General features: G+C 31.9%; 1 protein-coding gene across 1 annotated transcript; it reads left to right on the top strand.

Annotated features, from left to right (window-relative positions):
* Positions 1-1,313: 1,313 nt before the first annotated feature.
* Positions 1,314-19,214, top strand: LOC132718995 (cullin-1-like). The gene is given in 19 exon segments (XM_060702728.1): positions 1,314-1,507; positions 2,970-3,153; positions 3,687-3,854; positions 4,382-4,523; positions 5,215-5,378; positions 5,781-5,934; positions 6,493-6,620; positions 7,087-7,131; positions 7,922-8,085; positions 8,296-8,344; positions 8,701-8,832; positions 9,456-9,576; positions 10,094-10,170; positions 11,059-11,190; positions 11,429-11,521; positions 13,729-13,844; positions 14,450-14,555; positions 15,074-15,187; positions 15,789-19,214. Coding segments are annotated over 19 exon segments (2,307 nt in total). The 5' UTR covers positions 1,314-1,370; the 3' UTR covers positions 15,870-19,214.
* The last annotated feature ends 670 nt before the right edge of the window (positions 19,215-19,884 follow it).

The raw sequence follows: 19,884 nt of genomic DNA, 5'->3' as shown, positions 1-19,884 counted from the left end.
TCATTGTTAAAAATAGTTAACCCAGTGAAGTCGAAATAATCAAATGTGTTTAAGCGGAAATTATTTTCTGAAATATATTTGAGTAATACTTGCCAAAATACTGTTGATTTATAACATAGTTTGGACATCTCCATCATCGATGTAAGCATGTTTGTCTCTGAATATGAGCCGTTTGAATTCTTACAGATCTAGATCTATTCTAAATTACTTTCAGTTTTTTTTTCACAGGTTGGGGAAGCAGCCCTGCCCTTAATTTTTGGGGAAAACTACACGGTATATTTGCAAAAGGGGAAGAAAAAACTTGATGTTAATTCAATTTTGGGGAATACTGTATGATTTTAAAGAATTTTTCTTTGGGTATGCAGCCCTATAACAAACCCTGCTATTGAAGGAAAGAAAGCCGTGACTTTCGTCTAAAACTTGAAAGGTATAATATGAAAGGTACTCTACCAGGGCAGGTAAAATATCTTGTACGAGATGTCAAAGTTGTATACTCGGTTCCTATGATATCACGGGTTCTATGGTATTTACATGATTTCGAGTCATTTCGGCCCCAAGACGTATCGACCCTAAATTACTCGGCCCTTGTCGTTTCGGCCCTTTACCAAATCGGCCCCATATTTAGTTAAGAATAAGTCTTACCTTAACGTGGTCAGGGCCAAAAAAACCCTTCTTTGTAGAGGTTGAATATAGGCTGCTTTCCTAACCAAAATAGCCTCTTTTTTTCTCCAGTTTGGTCCTCAAAATTTCCCAGTCTTTTGAAATTTCCCATAGAATTTAGAACAAAATTAAATGATGGTGTTGAATTAAGGTCTTTTACTGCCTTATTAGTTTTTCCCAGTGCTTTTTGCTTTTCTATTTTGAGACCCCTTTTCCCAAAGTATGCCAAAATCACGCATATTTGCCCCAAGAAAAAGGCTGAGGCCCATTCCCCAAAAATGGTGTTTTGGCCCTGTATAAGATCCTAAGGCTGTTTCACAGTTTTATTGTGATATTTCAGACAATTTAAACTGTTTGGCCTTTGCCTAACATAACCCCATAGGTCAGGAAAATTTTGGGTTTTGTGTTTGTTCTCTATTTGCTTCTTGCTGGTAATAATTCTTATTTTGGTAATTTCACATTAGTAAGTAGGTCTTAGTACTTATAATAAATTTAATGCAATGCACCAAAAAAGTACAAAAATAACCCTTGTTTACCCTTTTATTTGTAGTTAATAACTTATAATTATACCTTATAAATATATTTTTCAGGTTCTAAAATGGAGATTCTCTACAGATAAGTGTCTCTAGGCATTTTGAAGCAAATAAGTTTGCAGAAAAGTTCTTAAGATTGTTTTATTTAAAAGTACTAACCACATAAACTGTATAAAAATGGCGAGTCGATCACAAAACCCGCATGGATTGAAGCAGATCGGATTAGATCAGATATGGGATGATTTAAAGGCCGGCATCAACACGGTGTATAGAAGACAAAGTATGGATAAAGTGAGATACATGAAACTGTATACGTATCCTTTCACAGGGCTCTCGATTGACACGGGGATCCGGGTTTTGACTCGTGAAAATCGGGAAATGCACAAAATTGACACGTGATAAAATCTGCTCAAGAGTCAATTTGCCACATGGGATTTTCAGCTATGCAATAATAATTACCTTTAATCCACCCTAATTACCTATCAAATCCTACATATGTTCAAATCTCACTCATTAAAAATGTCAACAGGCAGTATAAGCCGTGTATAAAATGCTTAACACACTGCATTGTTTATACCCTGTGCATTGAAGCGTGACAATTCAGTGGCTGCAATTTGACAGTGCTAAAAATAGCTCTACACAACTGATAAGATTTACATACTTGAGGTGTCAATTATTGATTGCTTTTAAAGTTTTATAATACGTCTTTGATTTACTTGGAGTACCTGTGCATTTGTTATTTCTTTTTCCATTAAATATTCCAAGGTATTTTGGTATTTAAAATTAATATGATATAGCATACCAGTTAAGATAATTTTTTCCTATTTTTTACATTTAATCAGAAAAGCTGCTGCTTATTTTATTCTTTCACAGCAATTCATTTTTTTGTTTTATTTGTTTTTTTAGGGGGGGGGGAGGTATAGACATTTATAATTATGGATTTTCTCTGTCAATTTAGACTTTGGAATCTCCAAAAATGACCTCCAATACAGTCAATTTTGTAACATAAAAATGATTCATGTAGTCAAATGACACTTAACAAAAAAATGATTTGACTCATGAAAATTTTGGCCAAAGAGTCTTTGACTCGTGAAATTCTGACCCTACTGAGAGCCCTGCTTTCAGTTAATCCTATTGTAATATCTCTGCTCTCAGTTGCTAATTGCTTTACATTTTCACTTCTGTTAATGATAAAAGCATTTATCTTCTTAAATGTGTTGTTTCAACTTGAAACTTTACTTCCCATTGCACCAGCCAACATGTATTTCTTCCTTAGCATGTTAGTGAAATTTATGTAAACTTTTAAACTTTGCAACTGATATTTGCAGTAGTTAAATATAAGGGAGATGTGATATAATGGGTTATTATAAAAATTAATTTATATTAAAGTAAAAGGTTAGTATATGATAAGCTTGATCATCAACTTTACTTAGGTTTTTGGGGTAGATTTGGCTATGTACTGGTATGCCCTTGTATTTATTTACACAATCATTTAGTGATCAACAGTGACGTAATAGTACTCTATCCAACAGCAACATCTTACCACAGTGGCTTGTTTTTCTAGTCTTTTGTAAATCTTAAATTATTATTAAAATGATAAGCCGATGATTTTACTTTTCTCTGTTAGTTTCTTACAATCAAAATGTTGGTAATTAGTAAATATAATGAATTATTATTTATTTAATATACATGTGCAAGATTAAAAATGTCTTTGAAAAATCATTAATGTTGAATGATTAAACAGAAAAAGTTTTGAAACCCTTAACCATTGATAAGACATGTGTACAATTATTGTACAAGTGTACATCAATCTGGTCAAGGGGGTGGAGCACAGGCTGGTGGGCGTGGCACCCTTGGGAAAAAGAGTAAACAACCAACAGGTGGCGCTCAGTTTGTTGGTCTGGAATTGTACAAAAGATTGAAAGACTATTTGAAGAAGTATCTTCTAGATTTACAAGAGGTAAGTTCAGAATGTTTTCTGTGAATCTAATGCTGTATTGTAAAAATTTCATTCAGATGATCATGGCACATGGGGTTCTGTCCAAAAAAGTGTTTAGTCCTCGAAAGATTTTGAAAATACTTAGCGCAAATGTTCACCAGCAGGAGGAGATGATGTGTCAGATGCAGCACAAATGTTCATTAGATAAAGATATATGAAATTGCAGTATCTTGGGTGCAAGACCCTGGTCTAGTGTCAAAGATCACAATGACAACATTTTGAGTCTTTTTAATCAGGTTTAATTTTGGGAAGCATGTGTGACTTTGAGTGATGTATATTGTTTATTTCTGCTAAGATCAAAATCAAAGTATTTAGTAAACAGTCTTGTAGGTATTATTAACTTACTCAGTGCTTTATTTTATACTGAGTATTAAATATATATTTTTGTTAAATAAATCTTTTAAGATATTTCTATTCAGGAAATAAATCTTGGTTGTATTTATTAGTTTATTGTACTTATAATACAAATCAATATGCTTTGTACATTTTGTCAGAATGGGCATGACCTATTAGATGAGCAAGTGCTAAGTTTTTACACAAAACAATGGGAGGAATATCAGTTCTCAAGTAAAGTGCTGAATGGTATTTGTGCTTACCTGAACAGACATTGGGTACGCCGTGAATGTGATGAGGGAACAAAGGGAATCTACGAGATCTACTCAGTTAGTACTATTATCTTGACCCTTAACCTGCTGGAACTGAATTTGATTGGCCTATGCCCCCCAGTATAAAGACAGGCTAGTCTGCAGATTCATGTAGTCTGACCAGGCTTAATACTGGTTGGTAGCTAAATTTTTGTACTTTGATAGTTATCCATAAAACTTAAAATACACTGATCCTTATTCAGAGGTGGACAAATCTATTTAACAATTTCAGCAGGTGCAATTCTTGTGCCATAAATTGTATAAATTGTGAGAATTTGCTAGTGAGTGGTTATTATCACTAACATCAGCATCTTTTTACTGTTCAAGTTGAACTGTTAATCAAGAATGATAAGGCATGTGATTTGTTATAAAACTATCATTATACCCTTTAAAACCTACAGGTGACTAAAAGTAAGAAAAAATGAATTAAAGGTATAGCTTGACTTTAGGAAAGCTTGTGTTTAGTTTGGCTTCATTGTTTATTCAGTGTTTAATTCATCATATCATGAAAAATGATAAATTCCTTACATCTCTTTTCATTTCAGCTTGCCCTGATTACATGGCGAGATTGTCTGTTTAAGCCATTGAATAAACAAGTCACAAATGCTGTACTTAAATTGATAGAACGAGAAAGAAATGGTGAAACAATCAACACAAGACTGGTCAGTGGAGTCATTAACTGTTATGGTAAGCCAATAGAGGCTCAATTGAAGTAACATAAGAGATAAAAATTTGGTCTATGTCACCATAATAATGCTTAACCAGGCCTGTATGTTTTGTACAGGTGGAATGGATGCCAAAGCTGTTAGGTCCTCAGTTTGAGTATTCAGATCTCTATAATTCCATATACAAAAGTTTAAACCATCAGGGCCTCTTTCATCTGTTTCGAAAAAAGGTCCCTGGCATAAATTTAGCTTTTGGGGAAATTTGATAATGTGAAAAAATATCTTATATATTATATATTATGACTTCTGTGGTTTTTGACATGTTTATGATGATAAAACTTGTCACGTCTTTTAAGAAACAAGTCAAAACAGTTCAATGCTTCTCAAAATTAAATAATCATAATTAAAATCAGCTTCAACTTAGGCTGCTGATAGGAATGTTTTGTTTTGAAATTTAGAATATATATATTGGGAATTATTTATTTGGAATGGGACCTTTAATCGACCTCCGATGATGGGATGAAAATGCCCTTTTCCATAGAAATTGATTAATTGAAATCATTGACCAAAGGACTTCTTACCTTCTTTTTTTTTCAGTAATTAAAATTGATTGATGTAATTAACTTAATACTTAGATCTTTAGGTCTTGGGTTTGCATTTAAATAAGTTCATAAGAAAACAGTTTATATATGTATGTATGATACATTTTACAGTTGAGCTAGGTTTGAATGAGGATGATCCATCAGCCAAAGGTCCAACATTGAGTGTGTACAAGGAACATTTTGAGACACCCTTCTTGGAAGATACAGAGAGGTTCTACAAGCTGGAGAGTACAGAATTTCTTAGACAAAATCCAGTCACAGAATACATGAAAAAGGTGGGAATTTTTGTGGAGATATTTCTATTATAATGTCTTTGTGTCAGATGGCAGAAAGTGACACATGCTTCCAGAGGAGTAAAATAATAAAATCTGCAATAAAATCAAGCTAAATATTTATACATGTACTGGTAGTTAAAGAAAATTTAAGTATATACAGGGGAAACTTTGTTCAATATTTTTATCTACAAATTAAATATTTTTAACACCAAATTACTACTCACACCAAATTGCTACTCAGTTACAAAGTAAGGCAAATTATTCTTTTTCAATTAATAGTTTTTTGCTGTTGGTAACTATTGTTCCTTCGAGGTATAATAGGGGGATAAATATATGCTATAGATTGAATTGATTAACTTCATTTATAGTTAATAAAAACAAAGATATGATTGGATATTTCAGGCAGAGGCAAGGTTAATGGAGGAACAGAAAAGGGTACAGTTGTATTTACACGAGAGTACACACGATATTCTGGCGAGGAAAAATTTAGAAGCCCCATAGAAATCTAGAAAAATTTTCCATTAAGAAAAGAAGTCCTTCATAGAGAAAAATGGGAGTAAATGAATGATATTCCATTTTTATGAATTCCATTGAAAATCTTTTAGATTCAAAATATTAAGATGATGGTGAGTGAAATGAATGATTTCCATGTAAAATCTTCAATTTTTTAAAAATTTTTTATAATTATTCCTTTTTCAAATAGGAAAATGTAAATTGTTTAAACATTAAAAATATGGGTTTTATGGTTTTTCTGGGCAAAATTTTGGATTTTGATTAAATGGGCTTTTTCTCCCCTTTGATTAGAAATTTTTTTGGGGTATTTTAAAGTGTCAAACCCCGGGGAAATTGGTAAATTTTTTTTTTAGGTTTTCCAAGAAGCCAAATTTGAAAAACGAAAATGAAAAACAAAAAGAAACCCCTTTTTTGGTTTTTTTTATTTCTTTCAAAATTTTCCTTAAATTTGAATTAAAAATACCTTAATTTTTTACAAAAGGGAAATTATGGAAAATTAAAAAAATGTTTTTGGGTTTAATTTTTTTGGGGTAGTTATATTTTAGATTTAAAAAAATTTTTAGTTTAAAAAAAAAATAAAAAAATAAAATTTTTGTTTCAGATTTTGGGGATGTACCGTTTTGTATCAAGGTACAAGATGGGTTAGGAGAATTAAAAACACTTCTAGAGACACATATATATAACCAGGGTCAAGCAGCAATAGAAAAATGTGGGGAATCAGCTCTTAATGTAAGTATATTATGCTAGCTAATGTAGAGAAATTTCAAATTTAATTTCTAATTGTGAGGTTTTCAGGTATAATTTTAGATAGATGTATTAGATTTGTTATTTAGAGACTACACTACTTAACAATGCTTTCACATTTGTGGGATCATTTTTACATTGTGACTTATGTTAGATGCCTTTTTTCAAAACATTTTATTTATTCACACAAAAGTCTTTCATAAATGTATTTTCCAGCAATGAGTTATGCTGACAATGTAACATCCTCAGTCAATGTTAAATGTCATCAGTAATCTATTGTCTTAGACAATTGTTATTTTGATATTCAAGTTAATAAGAGTCATATGCATGTCCCTTTTTTGATATCTCAATTTGAACCTTTATATAATATAAACATTTTATTATTTAGGTAAAGAATCATACTTTGATATTTATAAAGTAGTGACTCTACAATATCATGTAATTATTTCAGGATCCTAAGATATTAAAGACATCTTGGGTTATAAGAAAAACAGCGGTGATGAAGCTTTAGAAGACCAGGATTTGTGGGGCTTTAGACAAAGGGAAAGCATCAAATTTAATATATTTTTAACCTTCTTCATAAATTTTTTGGGGCTTTTTTTTCCTATTAATTGACTGTTTTTAATAGTCAGGAAAAATAATAATGAAAATATAATTGATTGAAACAAAAAGTTTGGTCAGACAGCAGGATGAACGGGTTTTCTTGCTCTCTTTTTGCTAATTGGGTTGTTTTTAAGTGTTTCATCGGGGCCACTTTTACCAAAAGGGTTAACCTGTATAAAGGGCGTATGAGTTATCAAATAAAAAAAAAAATTTAAATTTTTTCATTCTTTGAGATGTGATATGTCATATAAAACTCTTTAAAAAAATTGAGGCCAGAAAAAGAAATTGGTCAAACTGCAACAGATTTTCAGGTTGGCATTATACTGAAATCGTTAAATATGCCTGACTTTCTCACCACTAGCTTTTAGACAGGAATTAGTAACTTATGTTGTATAGATTAATTAATAAATTCTGAGTTTCTATTTTGGATTTATTAACACTGATGTCAAATAATGATGCGAGATGGTAGTGAAATGTATTCCTCAGCCACTTTGGTACCACCAAAGCTATATGTCCACCATAACCTTTATTTGATGGTCATTCAATAATCTTTCATTATCTAACTAATTCATGCATTTAGGTTTAGTTAATAAAGGAAAATGCATATCTTTTGAAAATACTGGTCAGGACAAATGGATATTTATATTTGTAGAACCATTTCACATTTATCCCTAACTGTGCAGTCTAGTGATATACAGGAAAAAATCAGTTTGATGAAACATGTATTTGTTATATTTCAGGCGTGTGGAAGGTTTATCAATAACAATTCTGTGACCAAACTAGCAAACTCTTCAAGTAAATCACCCGAGTTGTTAGCAAGATACTGTGATCTTCTCTTAAAGAAAAGGTAAAAGCTTTCACAATTAACCTAGCTATCTAGTGAATTTGAATATCCTCTCTAGTGTTATGTTTTCCAAGTTGTTAAAGATTATCCAGAAGTATAAATTCTATTGAAGGGAAAGAAGGCGATGTCATTATTCTAGTGAAATAGGTATGAGGCTAAAAGGTTTGTCCTATTATCAAAAATGAATATTTGCTATTTTTATCTTGCTTGCAGTTCAAAGAACCCTGAGGAAGCGGAACTAGAAGATACACTTAATCAAGTGGTAAGTTTGTACACTTCTTTCTTTCATAACCAAAAGTAAAAAAAAAATATCTTTAAAAAATCCTGTTTACCTAAAAATCTTCATAGCAAGTATATGAATTGACATTGCCATGTAACATTTTCTTTAGTAAATAAAGTAATAATCTCAAGTAAAGAATTCTAAAAAAATGACATTGCCAGTGACATTCTGCAGGAAGTTAATTTATAATGTGAAGTAAAAGAAAAATCAATAATTTACTTTACTTTAGCTTCATGCTAAAGTAATAGAAGAAAAATGATCACTGTTACCAACATAACAGTTATAAATGTCGTGAGTAATACACTGTGATTACTGATGATTTATGTATGTTATAACAGATGGTGGCGTTCAAGTATATAGAAGATAAAGATGTGTTCCAGAAGTTCTACAGTAAAATGCTGGCAAAACGTCTTGTTGGTCATATGTCAGCCAGCGACGATGCTGAAGCCAGTATGATCTCAAAACTTAAGGTATGTTCACTGAATGTGTTTACGTTACATTAAACAGTATGACTATATTTATTAGCTTAACTTAAGTCTTTATACAAGTCTTTAACATGTACATGTACTTTTACTTAAAATTCCTGTAAGAACCAGACTCGTCAATATCTTGACTCCTGAATATAGTCAAGCACTATCAAGTACCGAAAACAGTCAAGGATTATCAAGCACCAAGCACAGTGTCTGTCAGGCAGTTCCTATTTAAACAAAATGCCGCCCCTTATTCCTCACTGTGTGAAGTAAATTTGTTTTATGCATCAAGCGTGCCTATTCGAGGAAGGTAAGTGGTTCTATACTTTACTGACTTTATTCTCCAAAAAAATGGAAAGTCGCAATATGAATTATGACAGTGTTGGGTTTGGGGGATGCTTGACAAGTTCTACTATGGCTTCTTTGTAATGCCATGATCTAGCATAAATGCCATGGAATGTCATGAAAATATACAATTCACAGTTAACATGTACAGGCAGTTACTGGATAACTGCTGACTCTGAAATGTAACAGAATGACAGTTTCATATCTAAAGAAAAAAAAAATTTGTAGGCTTTTGATAACTTTTAAGGTATGTAAAAGTTTTGTTTTTCTATTTACAGCAAGCGTGTGGTTTTGAGTACACATCTAAGTTACAGAGAATGTTCCAGGATATAAGTGTAAGCAAGGAGTTGAATGATTCCTTCAAGACACATCTAGCACAGTCAGGGGAACCTTTAGATGGTATGTCAACTTTTCTGCTTATTCCCCATCTACTGCCATCTAGTAATCAATAATTACTCTTCCGTGTGAAGTTTCGTGAAATATACCTTTTTACATTGTCAGTCTGTCTGTACACCAGGCCTTGTTCGAACAGTAAATGCAGAATGATTTTGCTGTGTGGATGTGGATCAATATTACTAGATGACCTCTTGTGATTTTGAGGTCTGTGTGTCCATGCTCAAGGTTGATTGAGACCTTGACCACCAAAGGTTGTTAGACAAACCACTAGAGAACAGTCTGCAGGCTTAAGATTTTATGGGAAGTTGGTAATACCTTGCAATTGATGCCTTTCTTTTGATGTAAGACATTTTTGATACAGATAATGCAAAATTCATGCACTGTTTAAAAGTTTTTAAAATGTTTTATATTTTTTCCATATTTATTACTATTAGTTTGTCTAACATTTAGATTATTGCTTTAAAACATATAAGTCATATAACTTTATCAATACTAATAGTGATGTTTTCTTATATTTCAGTTGATTTCAGTATCCAAGTATTAAGTTCAGGTTCATGGCCTTTCCAGCAGTCATGTCCATTTTCACTGCCTCAAGAGGTAAGCTTTTAACCACTGCATTATTAAATGATCTAAAACTGATAGTGGTTACGAATGAAATTTAAATTTAATTTAATTCATAAACTTGAGTACCTTTGTAAATTTCCAGGAAATCTAGAAACTTATGCATGAAGTCATTGCTTAAAAACTTTTTTAAATATCAGTAGAGACCGCCTCTGTGGTCCAGGGGTTAGAGTAGATGACTTCTAATCCAGTTACCTCTGTGGCTTGGGTTCGATCCCCAGGAGATGCTTTGGTAGTTTAGCGCGGAGGAAGGTAGTCTAGTACTGGTGTAACTCTCTAGGAACAATAGTTAGTAAACTGCCTGCCTATATGACTGAAATACTGTCGGAAAAAGGCGTAAAATGAAACAAACAAAATGTCAGTAGAATGTTTTGTTACTGATCAGTATGAGGAAAACGGAATACAAACTTCAGTAAAATAAACATTCTATTGAATTTTTTATTCTGTTTTACTTAAAATAATCTTGCATATTTAATAAGTGAGTCAAACTTTTGTTAAAATCCTTTAGTAAAATGACCATAAGATGATCAACACAGTGATTGTATACTTTCTGAAATTTATATAAAGCCAGGTAAACAGTGTAGACCAAGATCATTTAACATATCTTGGGCTTGGTGTGAAAGGGTTGTAACTCATATTGAATAAAGAAGGAGTTACAACCCTTACATGCCAAGCTGTTGATTATTATTTATGTGTGCTGTCTGATCATGATCTGCATTGTTTGCTATTCAGTTCATACTTATTTTAAAATTTTCGCTAAAATGATGAATTGTTTTGTTCAGACTAATAAATGGACAAGTCCATTTAAAATATTTAGCATGGTATGTGTTAAAAGTTGTATTGATGAATGTTATATTTATACAGCTGGAGAGAAGCTACCAACGGTTTACAGCATTCTATAATAACCGACACAGTGGTCGTAAATTAGGCTGGCTTTATCAGATGTCAAAGGGAGAAATTGTCACTAACTGCTTTAAAAACAGATACACATTACAGGTAATATCTTGAAATCCCTGTTTAATCTTTACCTGTCTTACTTGTCAAATATAAATTCTGAAATTTTCGATTTTGCTCATCTATTTGGTCCAACATTTCAAATGGCTATATTTTTGCAATACAACAGTAAAAACACATTTTCTTATTGTGTGTGTTTATTTTAGGTGTTAACATTTCAATTGGTCATATTGTTGCAATACAACACGACATATTCTTATATAATGATTGTTTATTTCAGGCGTCAACGTTTCAAATGGCTATATTGTTGCAATACAACACAACAGATTCTCATACAGTCTCATCACTACAGGAAAATACGCAGATCAAAATGGTATATTATGGTAGCTTGACTATTCGAAGAATATGAGAGCTATTGTAGTCGCGTCCGCGTCGGCGTCTGCGTTGGTTAAAGTTTTTTGTAAAGTCAAATATCTCAATCATTACTTGAGATATTCAATTGAAACTTACAATACTTATTTATAGTAACAAGGTACATCAGATTGACAAGTTGGATAACTCTGCCTACAATATTGACAGAATTATGCCCCTTTTTAACTTCGAAATTTTGGTTAAAGTTTTTTGTAAAGTCAAATATCTCAATAATTACTTGAGATATTCAATTGAAACTTACAATACTTATTTATAGTAACAAGGTACATCAGATTGACAAGTTGGATAACTCTGTCTACAATATTGACAGAATTATGCCCCTTTGGAACTTAGAAATTTTGGTCAAAGTTTTTTTGTAAAGTCAAATATCTCAATTATTGCTTGAGATATTCAATTGAAATTTACAATACTTATTTATAGTAACAAGGTACTTCAGATTGACAAGTTGGATAACTCTGCCTACAATATTGACAGAATTATGCCCCTTTTTAACTTTAGAAATTTTGGTTAAAGTTTTTTGTAAAGTCAAAAATATCTCAATTATTGCTTGAGATATTCAATTGAAACTTACAATATTATTTATAGTAACAAAGGGTACATCAGATTGACAAGTTGGATAACTCTGCTACAATATTGACAGAATTATGCCCCTTTGGAACTTAGAAATTTTGGTCAAAGTTTTTTGTAAAAGTCAAATATCTCAATTATTGCTTGAGATATTCAATTGAAAATTTTAAAATACTTTTTTTTATAGTAACAATGTAATCAGTTTGCAAAATTGCATAACTCTGCCTGCAAAATTTGAAGAATTATTTGCCCCTTTGAAACTTAGAAAATTTTTGGTTAAAGGTTAAAGGTCTTCAAAGATTATTTACTTGAACTTTACACATGCACTTAGGGTCATAATTGGAGTGTCATAATTGTATGTCACTGACCAAGTTCCATAACTCTATCTTGCATTAAGGCTTGATTCATATCCCCTTTTCTACTTAGTCTCTTTGGTTAATGTTTACATGCAAGTTTTACATATCTCAATAACTATTAAAGATATTTATTTAAAACTTCACAATGCATTTAGGTCATAATTGTTAGTCACTGACAAAGATCCATAATTCTATCTTGCATTTAGGCTGATTTTTTCTCCCCTTTTCAATCTTAGAAATCATGTAAAAGTTTGCTTGTTAGCTGTTATCTCAATTACTACTGAAGGGTTTGATGCCTTTTTTTGGGACAATTTTATGCATTCATAATAATAAAGCAGTGATTTACTTGATAAAAAACATCTTAATTAGAAGCCTTTTTACCTTTTCTGTCAAATTTATGTGTTTCATAAGTAATTAGTATTATTATACTCAATAAAACAACCTTGTGACATTACCTTCCGAATAGTCAAGCCAATACTGTATAATTAGACTCTCTCTAAGGCCTATAACATGAATTTATTAAAAAAAAATTAGACCTTTTGTGATCTTAAAAAATTTAACATTATCAAGACTCTTTTACTATCAAGCACTTAGAATAGTCGAGCGTGCTGTCCTACCAACAGCTCTTGTTGATTACAAAATAAATAGCATGGGTTGGAGTGGTCTTTTACTGAAATTTTTTACCTTACCTATTTTCTGAAAGCAATTACGGCTGTGGTATGCTACTTTCTTGTCATCATGTCTGTACATGAGAATCCGTGCTCAACTGTATATATATCATCAATAAATGTTGAGCATAAATTTTAATTCAAATCTAAAGGCATAGAGTTTTCGCACTTTTACATGTATATGACAGTCTTTGATACTGACTCTGTGTATAGTGTACAATTATAAGAATGTTAAAACAATTCTTGAGTCCTAAACATTTCTAAATTCAGACATATCTCTAAACATTTTACATGTTTTCTTAAAATAAATCTAGAGTTGATCTAAATATTGATCTGCTGCCGATTGTTATTCTTTCATTTTCTGCAAAGTGATATGGGTTATCTGCTACCATTTTCTATATAATCACAATTATTAGCGAGTTTCTGTTGTTACATCATGATTACTGATGGTTTTATGCCTCTGTTCAGAATAAAATCAAGTAGGTGTGTAGATAATAATGAATTTATTTTTCTATGGAAACAAGAGGAGTGATTGAATGTGATGATTTATTTTACAGGACACATTGACACAGGTGTTACAGATCTTGCTGAAATCCAAACTTCTGATTACAGAAGATGACGAGAATGATCTGCAGCCTTCTTCACAATTGGCCCTCTTCCTGGGATATAAAAAGTAAGCTGTTAATTTTAAAGTAACCCAAATGGACAAAAAGTAACCCAAATGTTCGAAAAGTAATTATCAAAAAGTAACCCAAATGACTGTAAAAAAGCCAAATTTCCATAAAGTAATTCAAATGATCATGAAGTAAATTGTTGAAATTACATGAAAAATATCCAAATTGGTGACCATAAAGTAATGAGTAATCCAATAACTTTAAATTTAGCCAAATTTCCATGACCATAAAGTAACTTGCGGAAATTGAATGAAAATGTTAAACATGCAGATATTATAATAAGTTGGAGGGTACTTTTTCATTACTTGAGTATATAAAATACTTAACCACGCTGGAACCACAAGTGATATGTTTTGCCACTAGTATACGTCCACGATTTCCCAAAAAATTATCATCGGAAGTTGCAGAAGCAGAAACTGGCAGGTCCATTTAAAAAATTTGGCATGTTAAAGGTTATGATTATACCAGTAACTGACCTACATTCAGAGTTTAATATTTACTTAAGTCTTTAAGTCTTTACATGTATCTGAGGAAAACATATATAGTAGTCATACCAGTCATTTACAGTCTACCAGTAAGTTAAATGATGTTTTGTCATTTACAGCAAAAAGTTACGTGTGAATATCAATGTACCAATGAAATCAGAGGTCAAAGTTGAACAAGAAGCTACACATAAACATATAGAGGAAGACAGAAAATTACTTATTCAGGTATTGTATTGACAACAAACAAAGAAGATTGATTGATTTACTTAATGTGCCTGCTCCAGCCTGAACTTAGACATCCTAGCTAATGGAATGTTGGTGCTTCTACTCAGGTGCCGGTTTGTGTCTGAAATAATATATAGGGGGCATCTCTAATATAATGTATAGAAGGACCTTATGAGGTCTTTCTCACCAGTAAAGTGGACTATGCATGTTGAACCAGCGTTACCCAACCAAAAACAAACTGAAGCATGGTGAAGCAAATAATCTTGTTACACTTAAAATGTGTGTCAGTGTAACATAGGCAACCAAAAATACAAAAATTGTTATTATAATGTACAAAGGAGAAAAGACATTACTGATTCTGTCATTCTAAGCATTGAAAGTATAGCAACAGAAAAATATGCTTTTATGAACTCAAATTGCCCCTTTAAATGATGAATGGTTTTGTCCAGATTTATAGATGGACAGGTCTATTTGTGATATTTAGTGTGGTAAGAGTATAAATATAATTTGTATTACAGGCTGCAATAGTACGTATCATGAAGATGAGGAAGCAACTAAAACATCAACAGTTGCTCGCTGAAGTGCTCAATCAACTATCATCCAGGTTTAAACCTAGAGTTAATGTCATAAAGGTACAGTTCTTATATCATTCATTCCAACTGAAACTGTGTCATTCATTAGATAATTTTTGGCTTGGCTATTCGCTAGAGTCATGTCATAAGGGATAAATTTTCTTTATCATCACTTCTGTGAAACTTTTGTCATATTCATTAGATATTATTCTCGACTGTTGAGAAAGGGAAGTATTCATCACACTTGTAAGGTTTTTGAGGCATGTTGGTATCTCCAAACTATGAGGAATGTTTGAAAGCTTCACACTTATTGATGAGCATTAATAGGTTATAACCATAACTGTAACATGGATTTTGACGAATTATGACCTTTTTGGAAACTTATCAAGGCCTTGTTTTACTATCAAGCATTGAGATTAGTGAAGCACTCTTTCCTACTGATAGCTCTTGTTTATCCCATGGTAGAAAAAAAAAATGAAGACAACCACCATGTATTTATACCACAGAGTGTAGTAGTATAGTTTAGTAATTTACAATTGGTGTATTTTATTGGAAACAAATGATATCATTGCGATTAATTTACATGTATATACAAATTTGTTACTTTATATATTTAAGATAAGGAGAGACTTACCATATGTTTCTGCTTTTGTGTTTTCAGAAATGTATAGACATTTTGATAGAGAAAGAGTATTTGGAACGTGTGGACGGACAGAAGGACACATACAGCTATTTAGCATAGTGATACAAGCTAAACTGTGATCATTTATTATTCTGTTGCATTGGAGATAAAAGGACCTGTTGCTACGAAACTTACCATGTTGTTAGGGACCTTGTCATGTTGCTTTTAGAAGCAGGGTCTTTTGCTACGGAAACCCACCATGCTGTTACGGAATTTGTCATGTTGCTATTAGAAGCAGGGTCTGTTGCTATGGAAACTCTTTGCGTTGCTACAGAGACATAGTACATACTATCCTGTGGCTAGGGCATTTGTCTTGTTGCAGTGCTAAGAAGATCTGTTACTATTTTTAGAAATTACAAACAAAAAATTTATTCCTATGGAATTTGAAACTTTTTTCAAATAGGTTAAGCTCAGCATGTGTTGTCTCCCTTGTTAGTGCTATTACAGTTGTTAGACCTACCTACATACTAATTCTGAGCCACACTGACCTTCTGGAGCAAATTTTTTGTCACACAGTCAATATCAAACTTTTTTCAACCAAACATAAAATGACATGCAATTGTGTTTGTCAGTGCACAAGTTAACTCAGAAGGAAATAATTCCAAACTAGTTCAAAATAGAATTGAAGTGTTAAATCCAGTTTTCATACAGTTGAATTATTCAAACCCCATTCTGTCAAGTGTTTTAAATTGTTAATATTAGTGTTCAGAAATAATTTAAAATTGTCATATTTTTGTTCACACGTATAAAGCAGGTGCAAGATGTTGTCCTTATGTTGTAATTTTTGAACGTTTATAAGACAGTGAATTTTTATTATTATTTTTTTTTGTATAATTTATTCATTATTTAAAGTTAGTGTATATGGTTGTGCTCAGCAACATTAGATATACACACGGTATCTGCTGTCACCTTGTAGGCAGGGAAATAGGGTGTGGCTTATTTTAGGGGCGGGTATTTCTAACATTTAGGGGCGGGCAGGGAAATGGGTGTGGCTTATTTAGGGGCGGGTATTTCTAAACATTTAGGGGCGGGTAGGTTGTTTGGAATATTTTTTTAAGAATGCAAAAGTTGAAAGTCACACTTATATTAAGAGAAAATGTGTTAAATTTAAAAACTGTATCGTCCATTGTTTATGGTTCATAGATAATAGGATAGAAAATGTATTTCTTTTTCTGCAGCGGAAGAAAATATTATATTGAAGTTGTTGATAAAGATTGGTTAACCTTCAATTTATGAGATGAAAACCTGGCATTAGCATGGGATCATTTAAATATAATATCAGATCGTTTAGTTAAATATTGAAACATTTAGATAAATATTGGATCATTTATATATTTCATCATTGTCTGATTACATATTCTATTAATTTATATATATATACAGAAAAATCACATGAAAAATTCGCAAGCTACAGCCAGGACTCGAAAAATATATACATTTTGTATATATTTGATACATTAAAGACAAGAAAAGTTTGTTTAAAATTTTTATAACCTTACCCAGTACCTGCTGAATTTGTGTACTAGATTTTCCCAGCAGTCCATTTGAATTTTAGGGGTTTTCATCACAAAATACCAAAATTTAGCTGTTAGTATAGGGCCTGGTCAGACTACATGGATGTGCAGGTTGGCTTGGCACTAAACTGGTGGCAAATCTTTGCCAGGAGGTAAAGGGCTAATGTAGATCTTAAAATAGGTCTGTCCATCATTAACAATTGATTGACCAGTTAATTTATTTGTACTTTTGTAATTAAATAACAAATTCGTGATTACTAGTGTATTAAACATTGCATTAGGTTTTTGTTTTCAGGAAATACCTGTAGCCAAAATGTAGTTATTTTGCAGAAAATTTACTGAATAATTATGTTAACTTTGTTTCTTTTGAATGAATAACCTTACATTGCAATAATTGTTTAATAATTCCAGAAAAGCATGGCATAAACATGTGGGAACTTTTCAAACTATGTAACTCTTCAAGGTTCATGACCTAAAATATATGACCCATTTCTCCCAACAAATTTTCAACAATATTTTCATTGGAGGAAGCTATCCCGCTAGCTCACAGTGGGTCGATGGTTCTACTCGGGTGTCTTGAAATAATGCAAGAAGGTGCACCTGAGGTTTTCCTCCATCAGTAAAACTGGAAGGTCGCCATATGATCTTAACAGTATTGGTGTGACATAAAATCCAACACAAAACAAGCAAACCAATGTAATATAACAACTACAGGTATAATTCCTCATGATACATTTTATATAACATTGTTAATGGATGAAGAGCATTTATTATGTTCATTGTTGAAGGAATAGTTATCTTTTTTGTGAGAAATAAATATGTGTATATAATTAAACGACTTTTGTATATAAGTATATTTCCATTGTGTTAAGAATAGGTGTGAAATCTTAAAGGGGTTTTCCTTTTTTAAAAAATTGTGGAGTGCAAAAGATATATAATGTGTGCGCATAAGAGTTTTTATGTTTTTTTGTACCTGATATATATATAAAAAACATTGTTGAATTTCAGTAATTTATTTCATTATTTTCAAAGACCTCTAGTTGTTCATTTGTGTCAAGACTGATTCATCTATACTATACGTCGTCGGTATCTGTGTGTCACAATTGAGGAGTGATACTGTATTTGCTGTTAATGTACTAATAGTTTGATACAGTGTGTTGAATTTTTTTTTTACCAGTGTTACTGTTCAGAATACGACAATTTCTTTGTTGCTGGGCTTAAATTGGTGACTGTGCTCTAACCAGTGTTGGACAATATCTATAACCTATTATTTCATAGAAGTTACCATAGTTTTGTTTTTTCTGTGAAGAAAATTACTAAAAAATGTTTATATATACAAAATATTGAAGAAACACATGAAGAGTTATTCATTTTATTAGGGAAAGTTAATAAACACTCTTATGTCACATTTGATCTTCATGAATTCAGTATTCAATCTAACTTAATGAATTTAAATACTGAGGAAGTGTATCTGATTTTCTTTAAATGCCTCCTTAATGAACTTAATCAAAAGTTTTATGTCTATATTATAATATATACATGTACATTGAGTACATTTGAGCCGCATCACGACAAAAGCAACATAATGGGTTTGCGACCAGCATGGATCCAGACCAGCCTGCGCATCCGCGCAGTCTGATCAGGATCCATGCTGTTAGCTCTCAGTTTCTTTATTTGTAATAGAGTTTGTAAGCGAACAGCAGGGATCCTGATCAGACTGCGCGGATGCGCAGGCTGGTCTGGATCCATGCTGGTCGCAAACCCATTATGTTGGTTTTGTCGTGACGTGGCTCATTTGTTTAATGTCTGGCCAGAGCATAAAATTTTTTGAACAAAAATGGTAATGTTATGCTGTTAACTAAGAATGCTGTGTTAGGAAAGTTCTTTTTTTTTTAAAATAAGTTTTCGAGGGGATGTTGTCTGGGGCATTAGTTGTTATACTAACAGTGTTATCAAATTATTTTTAAAACGATTCTACTTAATTTCTAGAGTCTACCTTTTAACTTGCTGAATTTATGTAAATGGACTTGCCCTGTTTTGAATTCGGAGCAGTCCATTCAAAATTTTAGGGATTTTAATAGAAAAATTACAAAAAAGTGAACTACTATTAGTATCGAACCTGGTCAGACTGCTTGGTTGTACAGACTGGCATGGCTCTATACTGGTGGTAAACACTGATCATTTTTAACAGCTATGGTTATTAGTACCAGGGTTTGTTTCCGAGAAGAAGATAAAACCAACAAAGACATTAATGATTTATCACTTAATGATATTGTAGACAGTGGAATTTTAATTTTAGTGCTAACAGCTGTATGCTTTATTGGCAATACTTCTTTGAAAATTGATACTTATATTTGTTGAAAGTTTTATCATTTGTTCTACTACATAAACGTTCTAAACTTCAGAAAAAAGAGTGATCTACAGCAAGTGTCTGTAGGTCCTATTTTCACCAATTTCTTTTAAAAAACGACTCCTCGTACAGTAACAGTATTGATGAATCATGAATAAAACATGATAAAATAAAAACTATCTCTTTTCTTATATGTTTCATCACCATATGT

This window comes from Ruditapes philippinarum, unplaced genomic scaffold, assembly GCF_026571515.1.
Source record: "Ruditapes philippinarum isolate M1 unplaced genomic scaffold, ASM2657151v2 ctg1578_1_1_1_1, whole genome shotgun sequence".
Classification (NCBI taxonomy): Eukaryota; Metazoa; Mollusca; class Bivalvia; order Venerida; family Veneridae; genus Ruditapes; species Ruditapes philippinarum.
This window is presented reverse-complemented; position numbering and strand designations above follow the sequence as displayed.